This window comes from Neopsephotus bourkii, unplaced genomic scaffold (genome assembly GCF_033783945.1).
Source record: "Neopsephotus bourkii isolate Nb327-2 ecotype Australia unplaced genomic scaffold, CSIRO-AGI_Nbou_v1 NB_745, whole genome shotgun sequence".
Classification (NCBI taxonomy): domain Eukaryota; kingdom Metazoa; phylum Chordata; class Aves; order Psittaciformes; family Psittacidae; genus Neopsephotus; species Neopsephotus bourkii.
Window position 1 is genome coordinate 1,179,240 of NW_026901243.1, and position 18,368 is coordinate 1,197,607.

Here is an 18,368-nt window from a genome sequence, read left to right on the forward strand (position 1 = left end):
TCAAACAGCACGGTGACACATTAGCTCTGAGGTGATGAGTATGATGAACTTCAATCTTGTTAAGGAAGTTTGAAGACAGAACTGGTCTGGAAATTGGTTTGCTCTTTTGGAACGTAGACATTGTGTTTTATCAAGTAAAAGACTAAAATTTTCTCAATGAAATCACAGGTACGTTAATTCAGAAATATATATTAAGTTGGAAATTAGTTTATGGTTTTTCTCTTTGAAAGCACATAGAGGGCATCTCTGAGCATGGGGTACCACAAGACTTAAATCCAATAGGGAATCCTGGTAAAAATAAAATGTGTAAGTATGGCAACAAAACTCCAGCCCTCCTAAGGTTCTCCAGCAACACTCTGAATCAATGCATTTCAGTTTTCAGCTTAAAAAAAAAGGGCAAAAGATCACTTAGTATTTGTTTTTTATGAGTTTTTATGAGATAAGTTTTTATGAGATTCTAGCTCAGTTTGTGGAAAATCTTATTTTTCCAGGCCTTGATATACCCTCCTCTGCCCTCCTTGTCACTATTTTCTATGAAAAATCCAAACAGAAGAACTGCAAAGAGAGTTTAAACAGAAAATCTAAGACCAACCTTGCTTGGGGAAACATTCTGTAATAACAGGGAGGGCTGACATTTTTATATGCTATTTTCATAGGCCTTGACAAGTAGTAGGTACTTTACGGAACCAGTGGGGCTGAGTAGTAATCCTCTAGCATTTGCACAGCCAGCTTGGAGGGGTGTTAAGACAGCTTTCAGAGAGTGTAAAGGCTATGCTGGTCATACCTCTGCTGTTTCTTAGACCACAGGTATCCAAGATGGTTAAAGGCACAGTGTCTTTACAACCCCATTCCATGAATCCACATCACTAACAGCTTTAGGTCAGTTACTGAACACAATTCATAGCAAGAGCTTCTGGTCAATTTATCTACCTGATCTTGCTCATATGATGCCAGGAAGCTGCCATGGTGATAGAGTTAGCCAGAACGGTATGGTCACACCTAAGTCTTGTTTATCTGCACAGATAAACAGAGAGACTTGTACTACAGAAAGGAACAGTGGAGGTTCCACCTTTCTACCCCACTGTCTTGCAGATTCCACTCAAAGCTAACTACATATAGTCTTGTTTCCAGTCGTCTTTGAGTTTGTGATCCCAAAGGCAGCTGAGACTCTTCCAATAAAATCAATCAACTTCATCCTGATTTTGTCATTTTCCCATTATTTAGTTTCCTTCTTGATCCACAGCAGAAGTGTTCCAGAAAAGGCCTGGCCAGCAGAAGGACAGAGCTTGTGGTAGGGGACTGAGTTTGAAGAAGAGGTTGTCCCACACTGTATTTAGGAAAGCAGTGGAATGGGGAAAAGGAAATTAAGAGGTATCACAGGAGATGCCGGTAGTGGGGTGGTAGATGGAAACTCTCCAGTGTCAACACAGGTATAGATAGGCCTTTTGCTTCTTTTGAGTTATTCACAGAAGCAAGTTATGCACAGAAAGATCTTGGTATTTTTTAACAGGCAACTCCTTAATTTATATTTTACAATGACCTACCCTTCCCGTGTACAGAGACATGGCTTTGCCTTCAGCTTTAACGTAGCATGTGGGGTCATCTCTGTTCTGGAAACAGCCAATACTGACTTCTCAGACTGCGTTTGTACTTGCTAATGACAATCACTTCCTATTCCACAGGTATTAAAGCAGAGAATTCGACCCAAGATCAAGAATGGAACTGGAATTTGAATTCAGGTTACTAAAATATTCTTCCTAGAAAAAAGAGGGATCTAGAGAAGTGAAGGAAATGCATACCAGGATGCCTGGGTTCAAACTGTGGACCTAAACTGATTTACAGAATTAAATTAGGCAAATTTCTCTCTGACTTCTAAAAACCCCTGCTTAATACAACTAGTTAGCTTACATGTTAAACTGAGATGAACTGAGAATCGGCTTCCTTGGTTGCCTTGGTTCCTTGTTCAGTAATCTCTACATCTGTGGCTTAGCAGCTGAGATTAGAATGTGAAACATTTACATTTTTAAGAGAAAAAGAAAAGAAATATTGATATCAAGTCTTCTAGCAGCCCTGTACCCAAACATGTTTTTGGTTCATATCACCTAGCCTAAAGTCATCTGGGCTCCCCCTATAAAGTAAATGCAAAGAGGTCCCTTTGGAGAGAAATTTGGGGTGAACTGACCTCTGGAGGAGTCTATGTTCTTCACCATTTTCAGACAGAGCCCATGGGGACATCTGGGGTGCCCCCCCTTTGACTGGATGCAGGCACACAAGGCACAGGCTGTGCATTGTGTCTGACAGTGGAACAGCAAAACACTTGCTAATACGTGGGTATAAAAGGTCAGGCTGGAGAAGGAATCACTGCAAAGACTGTAAGGGCACTACTTCAATGGCTGCATCATCTCCTTCTTAGGGACTGCCAGAATTCACAGCTAAAAATTCCTACACGCAGCCTGGAAGGCATGTTAAGGCACATGAAAAACAACAAGGTGCTTGGTGACAGCCAGCATGGCTTCACTAAGGGGAAATCCTGCCTGGCCAATTTGGTGGCCTTCTGTGATGGGGCTATGGAAGTAAGGGACAGGAGTAGAGCAGTTGAGGTCATCTACCTAGACTTGAGCAAAGCATTTGACACTGTCCCACATGAGACATCAATTTGATAGGTGGACCACTCAGTGGATAAAGAACTGGCTGGATGGCCGCATGCAAAGAGTTGTGGTCAATGGCTCAATGTCCAGCTGGAGACCAGTAACGAGTGGTGTCCCTCAGGGATCGGTGTTGGGACCGGTCTTGTTTAACATCTTCACTGATTTCATGGACAGTGGGATTGAGTGTGCCCTCAGCAAGTTTGCTGATGACACCAAGCTGTGTGGTTCGGTTGATACGCTGGAGGGAAGGAATGCCATCCAGAGGGACCTTGACACGCTTGTGAGGTGGGCTGATGCCAACCTCATGAAGTTTAACCATGACAAGTGCAAAGTCCTACACCCGGGTCAGAGCAACCCCAGGCACAGCTACAGGATGGACAAAGAAGAGATTCAGAGCAGCCCTGCAGAGAAGGACTTGGGGGTGTTGGTCGATGAGAAAATGAACATGAGCCGGCTTCACTGTGTGCTTGCAGCCCAGAAAGCCAACTGTATCCTGGGCTGCATCAAAAAGGAGTGTGACCAGCAGGTCGAAGGAGGTGATCCTGCCCCTCTACTCTGCTCTCGTGAGACCTCACTTGGAGTACTGTGCACAGTTCTGGTGTCCTCAACATAAAAAGGACATGGAACTGTTGGAACAAGTCCAGAGGAGGGCCACAAGGATGATCAGGGGACTGGAGCACCTCCCATATGAAGATAGGCTGAGAAAGTTGGGGCTGTTCAGGCTGGAGAAGAGAAGGCTGTGTGAAGACCTCATAGCAGCCTTCCAGTATCTGAAGGGGGCCTATAGGGATGCTGGGGAGGGACTCTTCATTAGGGACTGTGGTGACAGGAGAAGGGGTAATGGTTTAAAACTTAAACAGGGTAAGTTTAGACTGAATATAAGGAAGAAATTCTTTCCTGTTAGGGTGGTGAGGCACTGGAATAGGTTGCCCAGGAAAGTTGTGAATGCTCCATCCCTGGCAGTGCTCAAGGCCCGGTTGGATGAAGACTTGAGTGCCATGGTTTAGTGTAAGGTGTCCCTGCCCATGGCAGGGAGGGGTGGAACTAGATGATCTTAAGGTCCTTTCCAACCCTAACTATGCTATGATTGTATGATTTATCTATTTTTTATATTTTTCTTGTTGTTTCTGACTTGAAACCAGTAGGTGTTAACAGTGCATGAAGTGTTTTCAGCATGGAGGGTTATCACTCTGTTCTGTACTTCATGTCCCACACAGCCTGCTGTTCTTGTTTTTTCTATCCCCTTTATTTCTTCCTCCCTAAATTGAAAGCCAATTCAACAACAACAAAAATCTATTCTTCCTCACAGTCTAGTACTGCTTGTTCACCCCCCTCCGCCACCTTTCACACAAATTTAGACTTAAACAGCATGACAAAACAGTGGAAATCAAAAGAAAATAATAAAGAAAGAATTAAAAGGACATTGTTCTCTTGGTAATGCGGCACTCTGGCAATGCTGCAACCCATTGGGTCGCCAGAACATGTCCCAAAAATTCCCAAATCCCCTTTGCAACTGGAACAAATCCCAGAGCTCTTGAAGGAGGACCTTCCAGAGCAGACCTGTAAGAATGGCTTTGGTAACATGCAAGTGGTGCCACACAACTTGATCTGAGAAAAGGGACACTTGAGGATGTGAAGTGGTGGCTGACCTCTAAAGCACACTAAGGCTCTCCTCAGTAAAACCCTGAAATTCTTTGTGCAAGTTTCCCTTTGCTATTTTCTGTATTCTTTCACTATTAAGGCTAGCTGAGTTCTATTCAGATTCTCCATTAACTCTTTGAGTGCCTTGGTAATGTGTGACCATACACAAAGACCTACCACCACGTATATTTATTTCATATTGAGATTCTTATGTCAAACATTCAGAAACACTAGCATATGTCATACAACAAAAGAAAGGAAGGACATATTCAGCCTGGAGAAAAGAAGCTATGGGAAATCTCGGAACAGCCTTCCCTATGGTAGGGATTGGAACTAGGTGATCTTTAAGATCCCTTCCAATCCAAACCATTCTATGATGCTATGATTCCCTTGCAAAACTCAGTAACATTGCATGGAAATATGTGTGCTCCCTACAGTTTTCTGTATCTTTAGCTGGCTGAGATCAGCAGAGCAGTTGTGTGGCAAGTTGTGTGCTTTAGCACTTTTTAGGCTTATATTGGCCTAGAAATACTGGAATCACCGTATCTACTTAAGGATAAATATAAATGTGGAGGGCTTGTTTCAAACATGGAAAATTCAGCACCTGAAATTAAGTGTAGGTATCACAAAGACGCTAGTCTGATCTCTCGTGTTGATTTTCTGCCACCATTCTGGAAATCAATGGGAGGATTATCTCTTTGATCAGATCTGTGCTTCCAGAGATCCTCAAGAGTATCTTTCCTTCTTGAGAAATCAAGAGTGTGAATGAAAAAAAAAATTGGCATAGGAAGATCATGTGATTCTGATATCAGTCTCAGGTAAATCTTGATGTCTACCCATCCAGGTTTACAAACCTCTTCCCCTGGAGTGCTGTTGGAATCATATCCACAAGCTACAGCATATGGCGCAGGGTACACATCCGTCCAGCCCTGGCTTGTACAATTCCTGGTCACATTTCCTGGAAGAGAAGGGAAAAAGATGATTTAAAAAGAAATGTTCAGCTTGCTGTTCAACAAATATCTGCCTTTTGTTGATTCAAATGCCAGAGGACATTTCTTGTAACATTTAGAACAAAATTCTTATACTTTTTGCTCTTTTACGAAGTGTTTACATTACACAGAACACATAAATGAAAGGGATTCATTGGGTTGTAAAGTTCAAACCTCAAAACCAAGTAAATTTTAATACTGAGGTGCCTAAAAAAACAGTCTCTTCTAATGGTACTATAATGCCAATTTTACTTGGACCTTTTGTTTGTTGGCATTCCACCTGGATTGTTTGAGAATGTTACTGTCATACTGCCTTTGTTCCTGGAAAAGATTTCCTCTAAACAGAGCAGTGAATTATTTATGTATTTCACTTCACACAAGAGAAGCCAAGAGAGGGATAAAGCGCTCATTTTATAAAAGGGAGGGATAAAGCGCTCATTTTATAAAAAAGGCCAGAGGTCTGAATGCAGTCCTCAGAAACCAGACCTTATCTACAAGATGAGCCCTGACTGAATGTGATTTCTGGGAAACCTACCGCACCGAACCAAACACTTCAAAATCTGGCTATGAGGGGAGAAAAACCAGATACCTACAACCTGTATTACCTGTTTTAACATGTATAGTTAAAGGCAGGAAGATTTCCTTGACTCAAGCAAGTTGAGTGCCTAGGGCTTCCAACTGGCTAAAAAAGAGCCTTAATTAATATAAGGATGTCCCTCTCCTTCAGGCAGATCTGTCAAAACTGTGAAGTTCACATTCCTCTCTGGTACTCTGCACATCCTGGTCCATCTGGAATTATAAGGAGACTGTTCAGTGGAAAGCAACTCTTACTCCTTAAGACATCTCTGCTTCCTGTACCAGCTAGACCTCAAACCCACATTGGCTATGGGCTGTACAGACATTAAGCAAAAGAAGGAGAAATTAACAGTCTGATCAGGACAGGCCTTACCCTAAAAAGTCTGTAGTCTAAAAGGCCAAGATTGATATTTGTCAGACAGAAATAACAAAGAAGCAATACACTGCACATTGCAAATTCCCCCAGAATCCACACTAAACACTGGTCTCTATCCTGTCTATCTCATGCATATCACTTGACTGGGGCATTCCTTTGGTGTCATTTATTGAACAAAACTGCCTCCCATCCCCCACTGGAAAGCTGGTACAATAAACGAGAATGAACAAGCAGTAGTCAAAACTCGGTTCTGAGATGAAGAATTACATCAGTGAAACTCAAGAGCTTTGTAAATATTTCTAACAATCAGATTCTTTGCACAAGAACAATAAAACTTCTGCAAACAGGAGCGAATCAATTATGCAGCTATGAGTCATGAAAATGTTCAAGCATCACCTCCAGGAATTTCTGACAATTGAGTCATCTGAACATCTTCCTAAGCATAGACCTGTTTCACACTGAAATCAGCAGCAGCCTATCCCCTGGTTTAATCCACTTCTTTAATATCTGTGACAAGTAAACTTTGACACTACACTTGCCCCTGTAATTTGTCTTTACAACAGACCGAAACTCCACAAATGCTCTGATGGCTTTGTTCATTTAACAGCTGCTCCAAGAGAAGTTAACTAACTTTAGCACAGTTTGGTGAGTTGTTGTTCCCCAGGCTTTCTCTGCATGATCACTGTTTGCATTTCTTTTTACCAGGGTTCCTATTGGGATCATAAGAGATCTTGTGCAAACAAATCAAGGACATGACTGTTCAATACATTGTTTTCTTTTTTTGCTTGTTTGGTGTGTTTTTTTGTGGGGTTTGGTTGTTTTTTTTTTTAGTTATGCAATTTCTGTTATTTCTTCTTCATTACAATGGATTCCATTATCTGAACTTTTCTGGTTCCTATTTCCTGCTCAAAACTCCTCCTCTCTGTTTGACAATGCTTTTAGCTTTCACGGTGGTTTTGATTCTTTGCTGCTTATTCTCAGTGTACTAAGAGGTACTTATTTCAGCTTAATTTTCTCCTATTTCTTCTTTTTGAATGCACTTCCTCACAATTGCTTGATTGTTTTGTAATTCTCACTGCTCTCAATGCTACTTTCAAAAGTTGTCTTAATGCTTTAGCAATGTGGAAACTAAGGTAGAGGGAATCACAATGATACATCATCACTGGGATGAAAAAATAGTAATAAATGTCCCAGATTTTAGGGAAAAACACTTCCCAGACACTTTTTTTCTATCGTCCTTTGATGCTCATGTCACTTTTTGATGCGCAAATTCACAAACATGGTGTGATACAACAAACCTTTCTAATAACTCTCATATTCTGCACTAGATGTCTGGGAGGTGCAAAAAGTACAAGGTTAGAAGACACAGATTTTACCACACCATAATTATGGCTCAAGTGATGGATAATGTCTACCCTCAGAGCAAACAACTACTACCTACCATATTAACATAAAATTTGGAAAAGAGCCTCACAAGCTTAGTTCTTACTCTGACATTTACAGGCAGCAAACTTTGGACTGAAGTATTAAACTGAGATTTTTGTGCTAGAAGGTCAAATCCCAGCTCTGCCACAGACCTCCAGTGAACATGCAGCCAGTTCTTATGATCTCCCTGGTGGGGAGATCTGATTATTGGTGGGGTCTCAGATTCCCCACCAGTAAGTAGGACTTCCTGAGACACGTAGTAAAATCTGATCTTCTGTCAATGGGAAGGCAAAGCATTTAAAGCACCAAAAGTTTTATATGCTCTTTCCTGAACCATCTCTCATTAACTTGTTTCTCAATGCACTAATGCACTAATGAAATACACTGATCCTGCAAAACTTAAGTGGTAGTATCAGGACAGGGCTCCTGGACTTGCAAATGGTATCTCCAGCCTTTGACAGTTCACAACAGATCCAATACTTTCTAATTTCCGATTAGACTGAAGCTAAATCTTACTAAACTGTATTCCAGGAGAATTAATGAGCAAGGAGACCAGGGGTTTATAACTCTGTAACACATAATTAGCAATGCACAGTGAAGGAGATGATGCACTAAGAACTGGAAAGCATCCTACTGCTAGTACGTTTGTGCTCCAGGCTCTCCTCTACTTTGTAGATAAAGGAGGTTCAACTCCCAGTGTGAAGAGTCCCTTTAATGGGGTTGGTATTAGTTAACAGCCATGAAATAATCTGTCTTTTGTCAGGTTTGTATTTAATTTTGATCAGAAAAGTTACAACTTCTCTAATCACTCAAGCTGGTGCATCTACTCCTAAAAGCCAAATCCATTCAGATGAGATGAGACCACCCATTTAGAAAAAAAACAAACCTACAGAAAGTTTCAGCTGAAAAAGCCACAACTCCTATTTATGATATCAATAATCTCCTAACGTCTTACTAGAACCCACCTCACAGCTTTCATAGAATCACAGGATGTTGGATGTTGGAAGAGGCCTTTGAAGGTCATCTGGTCAAAACCCCCTGCTAAAGCAACCAACCTTGATCTGGCTGCTCAGAAGCATGTGGCACTGGAATAGGTTGTCCAGGGAGGTTGTGAATGCTTCATCCCTGGCAGTGTTCAAGGCTAGGTTGGATGAGGCCTTGGGTAATACGGTTTAGAGCAAGGTGTCCCTGCCCATGGCAGGGGGGTTGGAACTTGATGATCTTAAGGTCCTTTCCAACCCTAACTATTCTATGATTCTATGATTCTATGTCCAGATGCCTTCTGGATATCCTTGGAAATCTCCAAGGATGGAGACTGTACAGCCTGCTCCAGTGCTTGGTCACGCTCACAACAGAAAAGTTTCCTTATATTCAAATGGAAACCCCCACGTTTCAGTTTGGTTGTGGTTAGAAAATGCAAAGCAGTTAGAAAGTGCAAGGGGGTTTCATTCCTTCAGGCATGCATTTGTGAATGGGAGCCTTGTGTGTAACACAAGTCCTCTTCTGGGTGCTGTCAGGAGCACAGAGCAAATCCCTGGTTCCCATTTCAGGCATGCACAGTCTCTGCAGAAGCAAGAGGCATTTGGTCCCATGAGGATGGGATATTGTCTGTGAGATGCTGCTACTGATGCTGCAAAGAGGAGGTAAGGCAACTAGGCTAAACTGTTTTTCATTGTAATGTAAATTAAGTGAAATCTCTCCACATCTGCCAAAGGTGTAAATTATGCATGCTGGGAGATCTCCTGGCTTGCAGATGCACAATAATTGCTAAGGTGCAATAACTCGATTGTTTATCTGAATCTTGAGCAAAGCATTGCAGGGAGACAATTAGAAGGATCTCAGCATCCCAGAGCTCTTTTCACTGCTGTCTTGTCTCTTTGCAGATAGCAGGACAAAGGAGTTTAAAAAAGAAGTTTTGAAGGGAAAGAGGTGATGACCTTTTCATATGGCTCCCTGCTAGGTACGAGGGGATGGATGTGTAATGGGAGCAAAATAATAGTGCAGAAATGAGAAAGAGAGGGAAAAAGAAAAAAAAAGAAAAAAGCTAGCTCTTTAGAGGCAGCAAATATAATGTGCAGAGGTAATCCTTATATAAGCTAAAGCCCTACATAGCTACTGCCGGAGAACCAGGAAGGGAAACTAAAGCAGTCAGCTTTCCAAAAGAATGCTGTGGTATAAAAGACACTGCTTACAGAAGGGAATTACAAGTGTAAATATAAGGCTAGACCTTTTGCTCATTTATATCACTGTTTATGACAGTCAATACATAAAAGACTATTGAAAGGCAAGGGGCAAAGCCACAGGCCTGAATAACCAGTTCTGGTGAAGCTTTACTGCAACAGTGCCTTAAAGGCTTATGTGTAGTGTGACGGGCCACAACTGTTCAATCAAATCACGGCATTTCTTGGTGCTGCCTGAGACATGAGCTCTGCCTCTTTGCAGATGTACTGACCACAGAAGAACAAATGGGTCAAGCCCCAGTGAAATCAGCAGGGTCTCTCCTAAGTTCAACACTGTCTGGTCTGCTGTTCAGTAAACACTACCCAACTGCAAAGTTAAGCAGACAAGATAGAATCATAGAATCATAGAATAGAACAGTTAGGGTTGGAAAGGACCTTAAGATCATCAAGTTCCAACCCCCCTGCCATGGGTAGGAACAACTCGCTCTAAACCATATCACCCAAGGCCTCGGCCAACCTGGCCTTGAACACTGCCAGGGATGGAGCATTCACAGCCTCCCTGGGCACCCCATTCCAGTGCCTCACCACCCTAACAGGAAAGAATTTATTCCTTATATCCAACCTAAACTTACCCTGTTTAAGTTTTAAACCATTACCCCTTCTCCTGTCACTGCAGTCCCTAATGAAGAGTCCCTCCCCAGCATCCCTATAGGCCCCCTTCAGATACTGGTAGGCTGCTATGAGGTCTTCAATCACCCTTCTCTTCTCCAGGCTGAACAGCCCCAACTTTCTCAGCCGATCTTCATATGGGAGGTGCTCCAGTTCCCTGATCATTCTCGTGGCCCTCCTCTGGACTTGTTCCAACACTTTCATGTCCTTTTTATGTTGAGGACACCAGAACTGTGCACAATACTCCAAGTGAGGTCTCACGAGAGCAGAGTAAAGGGGCAGGATCACCTCCTTTGACCTGCTGGTCACACTCCTTTTTGATGCAGCCCAGGATACACTGCTGGCTCATGTTCATTTTCTCATTGACCAGCACCCCCAAGTCCTTCTCTGCAGGGCTGCTCTGAATCTCTTCTCTGCCCAGCCTGTAGCTGTGCCTGGGATTGCTCCAACACAGGTGTAGGACCTTGCACTTGGCATGTTAAACTTCATGAGGTTGGCATCAGCCCACCTCACAAGCGTGTCAAGGTCCCTCTGGATGGCATTCCTTCCCTTCAGCATATCAACCGAACCACACAGCTTGGTGTCATTGGCAAACTTACTGAGGGCACACTCAATCCCACTGTCCATGAAATCAATGAAGATGTTAAACAAGACCGGTCCCAACACCAGTCCCTGAGGGACACCACTCGTTACTGGTCTCCAGCTGGACATTGAGCCATTGACCACAACTTTGTGTGCTGCCATCCAGCCAGTTCTTTATCCACAGAGTGGTCCATCCATCAAATTGATGTGTCTCCAATTTAGAGATGCGCCATTCAAGCCAATGTAAACTGCTGTAGATATATGTATATATTCATAAGAAAACAGAGCTTTCCTGATGCTCTACCTCTGCCTGTTTTCCTTGAAAATCTGCTTGCAGTGTGTCGTGGTGATTAATGATCATGTACGTGAAGCACGACAAGAGATTGCACTTCCTCCATACACTTTTCCGTCTTTCTAGTATCATGTCTGCTGTCAGACAGGACTTCACCGTCTGGCCCAGCAGCCACTCTTGGTTTAAGCAAATGCTTCACAAAGCCCTCTCTAATTTCCTAATACACATGGTATGACAGCAAACATATTATGGAAACAGAATTGATCGTTGTAATCAATTATCTGAATGCTCTCATTTTTCATTCTGTTTAGCTTGTGTTGTGCAGAATCTGGTACATGGCTCACACCTAACCTAGGCAGCTTTTTCTTGCTTGCAGGGTGATTCAGAAACTCCCTCCTCTGGGTAGCAATGACAGAAGGAAGGAAATTTCTCTTAATGACAACAAGCAGGACTGGCTAGACTCCAAGACAAGATTTGGTTAAAGTCCCCTATGCTTCTTTTTAGCATTAAAAAAAGCCCCAGTGAAATAAAACAAAATCTAATACCTGTAAGCTCGTGATGCAAATGTCAGAGTATTCCTGGTTTTAATTCAGGTTTTGGGTATTCAGGTTTTACTAACTGTTTTAATTCAATTTCTTTTGAAGAAAGAAGCATTCCCCTCTTCGTATCCCAAATCACTCTTGCCATTTTTTAGTTGGATTGACAAATAACAGTGAATTGACAGTACTGGTACTGATCAAGAAACATGAAGGACTTTTTTTGGTCTTTTATCCCAATTGGGTGAAGATCTGTAGAATCTTCCTAGGAAGCAGAGCAGGTTAAGCAGGTAAATTCCATTATGGCTTTACATCTTGCATATCCTGGTGACTGTAGAAATATCTTCTTACCTCTCTCAAATGGAGGCTGCATAAATGCTAGTGTTCCCCTGAGTTTATCTTACTCCTATAGTCTGAATTTTTCTTACCTCTTTTTAATAATTCTCATAACTTTACATTTCTGAGTTTCATTTGTACCTTCCAATACCTTTTCAGTCCTATGATTTCTTTATACGTTGTATGAAAACATACCTCTAAATGCTTATTTTAGACCTGCTGATGGACAATTTCATTGAGCACCCCTCCTCTCGTATATCATGAAACAATCGTTTCTCACCTACTTTCTCCACAATGTTCATGACTGTATCCACCTCTGGCTTACACTCTTTCAAATAAAGTTTTTAACAGATGAAAAAGCATTAATCTAACAACTCTACTTGTAGCTACAGTAGTCTGTCCATACCATTACTCATACGTTGTTTCAATGATCCTGCCCTAGTCCTCCTTTGGATGTAAACCTCTTACTATCACCTGACAGACCTCAGCTGCAGCTTCCACGAGGTCTTCTATCCTTGATCTTGGTCCCTCTGCTGCCCACACAAAAAGCCCATGGGGTTGACACCAAGTCTTCTTCCTCTGCCTCCAGGTTCCTTATATTCCTATACAAGAAATCGAACACTGCTCTACAGTGATTACTTATTTTCATCACTGTTTCTTAGGAAAAATGGAGAGATGTTCTGCAGCAAAACACTGCACACACAATTTATTAAATGGGATAGATTTTTTCATACAGGAACAAATACATGTAAAACTTCAAATTCAATTTCCAGATTTATAAATGTATTTTGGAATGATGTGGAAGAGATACGAATCAAAATGACTTTGCAGATTAGGTTATTCCAACTAGTAAAGGGCCTGGCAGAGGAACGGCATGATTTATTCATGGCACAGCAGAAGAGAAGTGACGAGTTAGTGGAACCAAGATAAAAACATAACATTTTCTTGATGGAAGGCATTTGATCTGGGTAGGAGTTAAACACTGAACAAGTGAACAGAATAAATGTAGAGAGGTAACTGTATTCCAAACAATTTGTTGCCTATGTCCAGCTCTTAAGATTTTTCTCTTTGTTAATTTCTTTTTGCCTCTCATCTTTTTCAAATACACACTTCAGACTCAGAAGCATGTCAGAAATTTGTGTCACAGGTGAGGTTTAGCTCTTTGATCTTACTGGAAGAAACCCTCTTAATTGGCTTTTAATGGGAGCCTGGCTCAGTCATAGCTAAGGCGTGTTTGCTTTTGTCTTCTCTCTTCTCTTGCTCTTTTTTTGTAACAGCTTCTAAAGGAGAGGGGAAGCTCTGCTCTGAGTGGCAATCTGTCCTACTTCTCTGTCATCATATTCCATGGCTGGAGACTGATTTTATTTGTTTTTTTCCCCAGGCAGAAGCTATTAAAGCAATAGCAGTTCTTACTATTTACTCTTCTTGAGATGCTTCTGAGATCACCAGAACATCTCTAGTTCCAATTTTATTATTGATCCATCCTACTGTTGCTAGGAATACCTGACACTTTCAGACAGCTACAGCTTGAACTAAAGTAGATGACGAAGTAGATCTGGGAGAAGCTTGTGGGGTAAGCCATGACAAGGTATTTTCCAAATTTGCTTTATCTGCCTAAGTCATGATTTCACAACGTATCATTCTTTTAGTACACTTCCTACTTAATGTTTCAGGCTATTTTAAATTATCGGTGTTTTATACTTTAATGCCATAGTACAACCTTTGTCATTGTGTCAGCAAGTCACAAGATAGACACAGCGTTCAGTTTCTTCATTTGTTCTTTTTCACATCACTTGGCCTGCATTTATTACTGCCACATCTCCAGCTCTCTGAAGCTTACCACACCCTATATTTTGGGCTGTCCTAACTGCATCAGTGGAGCTACCTGAAAAGGGCTTTTAAGCCACTTGCTTCAATGAGGGGCTCACCCTCATGTTATTTCATAGGGAGCTTTTCTCTTTGTGCAGTTCCGTAGAGTTGTGTGTATGTATGCCAGAACACAAAGAGATGAGGAGCAGCGATAGCTGGGTATTGCTTCAGCCTGAACCATTAGGACCTCTATGTTAACAGTAAATGACATAAATCCATAGAATCACAGAATGATTTGGGTTGGGAGGGACCTTAAAGACCACTCAGTTCCAACCCCCTGCCACAGGTAGGGACACCTTCCACTAGACGAGGTTGCACCAAGTCCCGTCCAACCTGGCCTTGAACACTTCCAGGGATGGGGCAGCCACAGCTTCTCTGGGCAACCTGTGCCAGGGCCTCACCACCCTCATAGACTTGTTTACTTCCGTCCTAATAAAGTTGGGTAATGTTACAAAGGATTAGTTAATCTGTTTCAAAGTGAAAGTATGGAGTGAAAGTGTAATTTCCAAATCTCTCTTCAAATGAATTGGAAAAAAAAACCCCAAAATCCAAAGAGACGACAGAATTAGACCTTTGCTGTCCATGGAACTGACATCTGTCAGAGGCCAGGAATGATACAAACCACATTTTGTGTGCAAGTGCTCACAACATCTGAGATGAGCACAGGGTCAAATGATAGTTAAAAAAACTTTGGGCACAATATCAAAAAAGAGAATGACAAAAGACAATGACAAAGCTCTTGATTTGTATTTGTTGAATCAAAACGTGCCACAGACAAAAAGATACTTTCTAAATTCAAATGAAAAAAACTATCAGATGGAAAAGTACGAATGTGCAAATTTAAGATGGTAAGAGGACATGAAAGAATAAAACCAAAAAAGATGTAATCTTCACGTTGAGCTTTCATACAGCTAACATTAGGTGATACTGAGCCTTATTACCTGTCCCATGTAGACAGGAAGGAGTGAGGCTGAAATCAGTAGAAAACCCATCTTGATCAACACATGATCTTGTCTGAATTCAGAAGTTTATAAATCCCTTGACTAGATCGAGTCACCTTTTTGATGCAGCCTAGATGTTTTAGATCCCAACTGCCATGGAAAAGCTTGCTGTTTTCATGAATCAATGCTGATAAATAACCCTGTCATTTCCAAATTCTTGTTTAAAATTGCAAATCTAACCAGTGTTTGCACAAATATGTACCTTAGAGGTGACACACAATAAAACAGCAATTTTTCTAGTTGGTGTTAGCCATGGGAGTCTGGTTACATGACTCTCATCCCACCCTAATCCTTGCCTGAAGAATTGCACAAAACCGTCTGAACGAGCACCATGGAAATCAGCTTATCAAACTCTGAGTGCATATAAAAGCCGTCAACAATAAGCACAGACAGTTTCATGCTTGTTCTAAGACTCCAGGTAGCCAGTAAAAACATTGCTTTCATGGATATACAAAGCCAGATATGACTTGGAGCATTTACTTCTCAGCATGTAGGATTCCAGACAGCTAAACAGGACAAAGAGCAGCAGCTTGAAGCCAGGAAATATTCTGAGCCAGAGAGCATTCTTAGCAACAACATAGGGGAGGGGCCATAATTTTGTTGAAACAACCCAAGATTCATGTGAGACCAATATTTAAAGACTTAGCTTGTCTTTAATAAGCTCATAATTCACAAATATATCCTGTGAACAGGTGCAGAATCCTTCAGTCTCCTAGCAGTCAGTGAGTAACACGGTCTGGTCTCCTTCCCTGCCTGTATCTTTGGCTCGCTGCATATGAAACACAGTGGGGACATCAGAAGAACACACAGAAGCAGCCCTGGAGATGCCCCGCATCCTTAAGACCATCTAATCACTTCAGAAGCTCATTAAAACTATCTCCAAAGTTAGTCTTTACTTCCCACATAAAACCCCACTGGAACCTTCCTCCAGTTTCTACTGTGACTCTATTCATGGCAGTTTGCAGGTTCTCCTTTTGTTGAATATTAGCTTAAATTACTCTTTTCCCTCCTTGATTGCATTCTTCCAGTGGAAACCCACCTTCTGTGTTACTAAACCAAGCAAGTGTCACTAAGCCAGCCACAATTTTCTAGTCTCTTCTGGTATGATGAGCTTTTTATTTACCAGAATAACTATCTTTCATGCCTTCATTTTGTCAGTTGTTTACATGCAACAGGGGATGACTAAAAAGCAGTGGCAATGTATTTGGAAACTACAGTAGGATGAAGCAAGACATGTCCGACATTCTTGCACTCTGGAGGAACAGGAGTAGCCTTGGAGAAGCTACTCTACTTCAGTGGCTGAGTTTATTTCAGGAGCCTTCCAAGTACTAATCCTAATCGAAGGATCCAACTGATAGAAGGCATGACTGAGGAATGACGATGTCCATTATTCAAGGGGACATGTGGAAACTTAATAAATGCTTCAGGTGGGCAAGCTAAGTGGTACTGTCATCATCTGTGATTTATGATATATCAGTATAATATTCATAGAAGTTTCCCAACTACTTCCTTGCATTGTGTCTTTTCTTTTGCATGTGCACAAATGTCAAAATAGCTCTGAGAATTTCTGTGGTCTTCTACTGATATGGGTTTAGAATTTCAATCTGCTGGAGCAGGTTATGTCTAAATGCAATAAGAAGATGGCAGAACATGAACCACTACTGGATGGCAATGCCAGTTAGACACTCTGATGGCTTCCCATCCTCATAAAAATGCTCTGATGACAGTGCCTGTTCCAGACAGCACTGTCACAGTTTGGCTACACCTGTGAAGTTGTGCACTCTCCAGTAATCCAGAAGAAGTATAAATTCATGGTGTGGGATCCATCAGTGTGAACAATATCTAGTCCCTTGTATCACTCATGCCCAGTGTTTGGCAGTGTGTTTCTAACACCAGCAAAGAGTTTTTATTTGGTGAAAATGATGAACAAAAGAGCTAAGTGGTTGAAAACATTATGTACTGGAGAAAGGGGGGAAATCAGGGACTTGTGGAGCAGAGGAGAGAAGATACAGCTGCAGCTGTGGTAATATTTGGTAACAATGCTGGTGTGGTTTCAATGCACTTGATCAACATTGAAGGATTTTGAGTTGAACTATGCGAATGCATGTAAGTATTGTGTGCTTACTTCCATGCAGATTAAGCTGCCATGCCTGGCTGACTCTAGAAGAGGTACTACCCACCTGCAGACAGGATAGCTCTGTTCTAGATGGTTTAAAAATAAGAATATACCAGTATTCACAGTGAATTGCAGTCAGTAGGCCCACTAAACAGAAGGAAGAGAAATGAAGCAGGAAAGGGAAGCAAAAGGTGTTCATGAGGAAAATGGTTCATGGGAAAGGTAAGCAGAAGTAAATTTAGAGCACTAGATGTAAAAAGGAGTTTGGCAAGCCCAAAACTCAGAAGGAGGTCACCTCACTGAGTAGGATTTCAGATCTTGGTTATTCCCATCCTTGCCCCCTTAATTAATCTCATAGTTAAAGCCTAAAAACTGCCAGTGTTATTTTTTTACCGTTTAACTTGTGCATGATGGACAACTTGCTTTTGGAGAAACTGCAGGAAACAAATCTCTATTATAAATGTCATCTTCCATATTTTGAAAGGAAGCTGCAATGCTGTGGTCAAGGGATAGCAAGTAATGCATTTTAATAAAAAAAGGTGCCAAAAATATTTTCATCTAGTTCCTTCATATGGTACTGATGAATGTCATGAAATAATAAAAATCTTCTGGATTTGTGAATGGCATAAAAATTTAATGTCAAATGACATCAGGACTATGCTAGGCATTTTAAGGTTTCTAAATGCCACAAGATATTTTATCCTTTATTTACCATGAGAAATGATATTAGTCATTTGGAGAGCATATTCATTGGCAGGAAAATCACATTAACTCTTTGTTTCCCAGTATTTGACCCTTTTCCTGCTTTAAATATAAGAGATTTTCTCTTGCTCACAACTTGGTATAACCTTTCATGTTCCTGCAAAGGGATCAAAGAGTAAGACATAAACATTAACCGGACGACTGATTTTTTTGAAAGTTATTCAATGTTGCTCACTACTACAAAAGAAGAATTGCTCGACAGAGTTTAATGGCATTAATTTTGCAACAAATACAAGAGGCAATCTTACCTTCCCTTTATTTAAGACGTATGTGGTTTTCACATTTGTATTTGACTGTGCAAAGTGCATAACTCGGAGAAAATCAAAGCTGCTGTTTCTGCTTTGGAAATGGCATCAGCTCTTCTGTTTAC

General features: G+C 41.4%; 1 protein-coding gene across 1 annotated transcript in view; it reads right to left on the reverse strand.

Annotated features, from left to right (window-relative positions):
- The window catches only part of VIPR1 (vasoactive intestinal peptide receptor 1), a 105,037-nt gene that overhangs the window by 33,600 nt on the left and 53,069 nt on the right, over positions 1-18,368 (reverse strand). The window contains exon 4 of the mRNA XM_061354783.1: positions 5,144-5,247. Within this exon, the coding sequence (XP_061210767.1) occupies positions 5,144-5,247 (104 nt within the window). The remainder of the gene's footprint in view (positions 1-5,143; positions 5,248-18,368) is intronic.